Here is a 4,232-nt window from a genome sequence, read left to right as displayed (position 1 = left end):
AACTGCCTGCCCACCTTTGTTCTAGACTTCTAGATACAAAAGTTCATAAGAGTTCACTAGAGGAAATAAACTTATGATTATTCAGGATATAAATGGTTATGAATACAGACTATGAGTTTAGCAACTGTGATTAGTATTTTAGGAACTCAAGCATGGCTCTAGGTGTAGTAGACAATATTGACTGACTTGACAAAAGCCATTATTTTTAAATTCTGTAAAAAAAAATCTGATCTTGGGGGTGCCTATGTGGCTCAGTCAGCTTCCGATTTAGGCTCACATCATGATCTGGTGGTTCATGAGTTCAAGCCTTGCACTGGGCTCTGTGCTGACAGCTCAGATCTCGAAGCCTGGAGCCTGCTTGGGATTCTGTGTCTCCCTCTCTCTCTGCCCCTCCCCCCCGCTCGCATGCTGTCTCTCTCTCCCTCAAAGTAAATAAACATTTAAAAAAAAATCAGGACCACCTGGGTGGCTCAGTCAGTTAAGTGTCCAACTTTGGCTGAGGTTATGATCTCACAGCTCGTGGGTTTGAGCCCTGCATCGGGCTCTATGCTGACAGCTCAGAGCCTAGAGGCTGCTTCAGATTCTGTGTCTCCCTCTCTGCCTCTCTCTCTCCTCTACTCGTGTTCTATCTCTCTCTGTCCCTCAAAAATAAATAAAAATGTTTAAAAAAATTTTTTTAATCTGATTTTGTATGGAAGGCAATTAAGTCCAGTCCCAGGAGATGAATCCCAATTGGTCACCACAAATTATCACAATTTCAAATATTTTTCTGGTGGTTAGTTTAAGAATAGAACTGTTTTAAGGAGGAGAGTGACAACCTCTAATGCTCTACCTGTAAGCACTATAATCAGAAACCCATTCATTTTTCAATGTATTTTATAAAAGTCAGGGTCCAAGGAAGGTTGGAAATTAAAGAAAAAAAATATCAATGATAGCAAATGATTACAGATGTGCTCTTCTAAGATCTTCAGATACCACTAAGGCTGTTAGTATTACAAATAGGAGGAATGTGTAATAGAATGTGTAGGTGAGTAATGTCTTTTTCTATAAACAACACAAAGGTACATGAACAGGGACTATATACTGATCATAAACACACTGGTGGGGATGTACATTTAAGCATTTTCCCTGGGGGAATAAATAACATTGGACAGAGGCAAGACCTAGAACTCCTCCCATACCCATTGTTCTTCATATTTTTGCTATGAGATAGGAGCACAAAAGCACACAACATGGAATGAAGTATTTATTATTGCTCTCTGCAATCTCAGGCCATGTAATACACAAAAAGAACATAAAGTTAAATGAATAGGGAGGAGAAATGATCAGAAGGAAGGGTCAGGTTAGATGGTAGGGGGGAGACTATTCCTTTCCAGGGTAGGTTTTCACACTTGGTCATATGTCCATGATGAGCTGCACACAAAACTCAGGCTCCTGACGTCCCACCAGACCTAGTCCTTGAACTTGCAGATATAAGGTAGCATCGCACCGCAGTTATAATCTCTCCATTTCAGATATCCTAGAGAGACAGAGGAGCTCAGGTAGATGTGGCTGGTGGAGCTCATGAACCCAAGGTACAGGCAGCCCAGATTCTGGCGTAGGATTCACAGCGTCTCCCTCATCCTCAGCAGTGTCCTACTCCAGGGGAATGGGACTCAAAGAAAGGAGAGATGAGAAGGGGTGGGAGAAGATAAACCAACCCTACATTTTCTTGCTCACGGGGATTCTCTGACGGTCACACTGAGAAATAGGGAAAAAGAGGATGGAGAGGTCTGGCAGAAAGGAGCTCCTCTGTTGCTTACCTGTGCTTGCTGACAGACTCCCACAGTAGCCGGGGTTTGGGTTAGTGGAGGGGTGTCTCTCCCAGGCAAGGTAATTCAGCACATCCGTGCTACTCCACTCCCATCCACCTGCATTGGGCTCATAGCCCTAGAGAGGATGGAGTCTAGTGAGGTTGAATGGCCATTAAAGGGCTCCTTGCAGGAACCCCTCCCCAGCATCATGGAATTTGGTCTGCTCCTCTAGATGCTGCCTGGGAGCCAAAGCTCTCCTCTGGGAGACTCCTCCTACCTCCTTCCTCTTATTGACAAATCCTGAAGCCCATAAACACAAAGACCAATAGACCCATTCAGAGTAACCTCTCACTGACTGAACAACAACGAGTGATACATATGTGATTAGCTTCTGAACCTCAAAGATAGTGTCTGTTCCATAGAGCAAAAATGGATCCTCTCTTCATTTAGGAATCACTCTACACAATACGTGTAGACTCTGTGAAGCTCAGAGAACTGAATTACATGGCCTCCCATGCAAATTAAGAAGCAGATTAACTTCAGCAGAGGCAAGAGACTTCCACAGAACTCAGCTGTTCAGCTGGCCACAAGGTCCTCCCTTTTCTCCTAATATCCTCCTGGATCTCTGAGCTCCAAGGCTCTCTAGGGCATTTACTGGGCAGACACAGGGGACAGAGAGTGGGCTCGGGTGGCGATAGCAGCTTGAGAGGTTATAGAGAGAAGATGTATTCATACCTCTGTGGGATCATGGAGCCCCATCCAGATGTTTGAGTAAGTGTTCGCACTGTTCTGTACTAGGGAGGCCACAAAGGATGCCTCAGCCCCACTGAGCACAGACACAAGGTGTCCCGAGGGTCTCTTCTGGCAGGCCATCTGTGTGGGGAAGGGAGAGACTCAGGGGAGGCCTGAGACATCACTGGGAGACGGGCAGTGCAGAGGTAGGGGAGAAGAGGTATGTATGCAAAAGATGAGGATGCTCACCGTCACCCCCAAGGAACTCTGGGGAATGGAACCCCCCTCCCCACCGCCAGGTCTCTAGTGTACTTGCCCTTAAAACCCCGACCTGCAAATCCAAGTACTCACATCTGCATTCATCCAGGATTTTGGTGTCATAAACAAGGCATAGCAGTGGGAGGCATAGGCCTTGGAGCCTTTGGGACACCTGATCCGTGGAGTGGGCACTTCCTTTGGCGAGTCTTCACCTAGGACGGAAGGACACAAAAGAGAGAGAAGAGGTGAATAGGAGACTGGGGATCAGGGTGGGAGGTGACCTAGAGGAACGTCTATGGGGTCGGTGCTTGGGGAAGTGATGCCAAAGTCCTGACTGCCTCTCACCACTGCCAACACTTTCAGGATTTCTTGTTCTTGAACCAGCCCCACTAAATGAGGAAACCTCTCCTTTCTTTTCATCTTTCCCATTCACAGTCCAACCCTTCCCCGCTCTAGGATACACATTCTTGCCCTGGGTCCTCATTTTCCTTCCCCTTATTTTATTTCTGTCCCTTCACACTTTCCTCTTTCGCCTACCAGCATAATTGAGAGTGCACTGACAAGAAGCAAAGGACCTCCTTGCAGTGCTAGTGGACCACTGTGATGCCTGCCACCCCTGGTTACCCTGAAGGATGGTGTGGTGATGGACGAGTCACAGGCCATTTCATGGTGTGGGGATATATGTCACCAGTACCACGAGAGTCTTCCTTCTCCTCTTGGCCCTGAGCATTCGCAAGGACCCAGTGTCAGAGGCAGAGAAATCTCACCTTGGACCTGAGACAGCAACATCAGGCAGGAGAACAGCATCCAGGACATGCTGGGGAGGTCCGTGTGAGGCCGCATCATGTCTGTGACCTGAGGAAGCAATCAGATTTCACTAAGAGAAGTGTGATCAGAGAGAGGACATATAGAGATGCCACACATCTTCTTTGTCTTTCCTTTGTTAGTCCCCTAGGAATAAGTTCATCTTAGTGACATCCATCCCCTTGTATAGCTCTGGAAAGAACTAGAAAATCTGTACATGCTCCTACCCCATGAGACCTCCCAAGCCTGCGTGTGCTGAGTCTCAGAGCTCCTGTATCTGACAGAGATCCTCCTGTATCTTCCCCCAAATATGTACAGTATAGCTCTTGCCATGGTCTCATCTTCTGTCAGCTTCCACTCACCTGTCTTGCAGGGATTTGCAGTGGTTTGTCATGTCAGAGAAGACTGTGCTTTTATAAGAAAATTAGAAGGAAGGGCACTCAAATGAATAACCGGAATGTGGAACCAGAACAAGGGTCATGGGGAAGGGCTTGGCCTGTATTCCAGGAGATTCCCGCCATGGGGAGAAGTGTCTTCCCAGCAAAGCCTGGGAATTGCCACAGATGTTGCCTCTTTCCTGTTAACAGGCCAGCACTTTCCCCAAGAACAGGTGAAGTTTGAACTTTCCCTGTCCTTTGCCAAATA

General features: G+C 46.9%; 1 protein-coding gene across 1 annotated transcript; it reads right to left on the bottom strand.

Annotated features, from left to right (window-relative positions):
* Window positions 1-1,233: 1,233 nt before the first annotated feature.
* Window positions 1,234-4,002, bottom strand: LOC115510767 (lithostathine-like). The gene is made up of 6 exons (XM_030310971.1): window positions 3,950-4,002; window positions 3,551-3,638; window positions 2,877-2,995; window positions 2,529-2,666; window positions 1,803-1,929; window positions 1,234-1,519 (listed from the first exon to the last, which is right to left on the bottom strand). The coding sequence occupies exons 2-6, from the start codon at window positions 3,627-3,629 to the stop codon at window positions 1,452-1,454; spliced, it is 531 nt and encodes a 176-aa protein (XP_030166831.1). The 5' UTR covers window positions 3,630-3,638; window positions 3,950-4,002; the 3' UTR covers window positions 1,234-1,451.
* Window positions 4,003-4,232: the final 230 nt, after the last annotated feature.

Source organism: Lynx canadensis, chromosome A3, assembly GCF_007474595.2.
Source record: "Lynx canadensis isolate LIC74 chromosome A3, mLynCan4.pri.v2, whole genome shotgun sequence".
Taxonomy (NCBI): domain Eukaryota; kingdom Metazoa; phylum Chordata; class Mammalia; order Carnivora; family Felidae; genus Lynx; species Lynx canadensis.
Note: the sequence above shows the minus strand (reverse complement) of the source record. Positions and strands in the feature narration are given on the sequence as shown.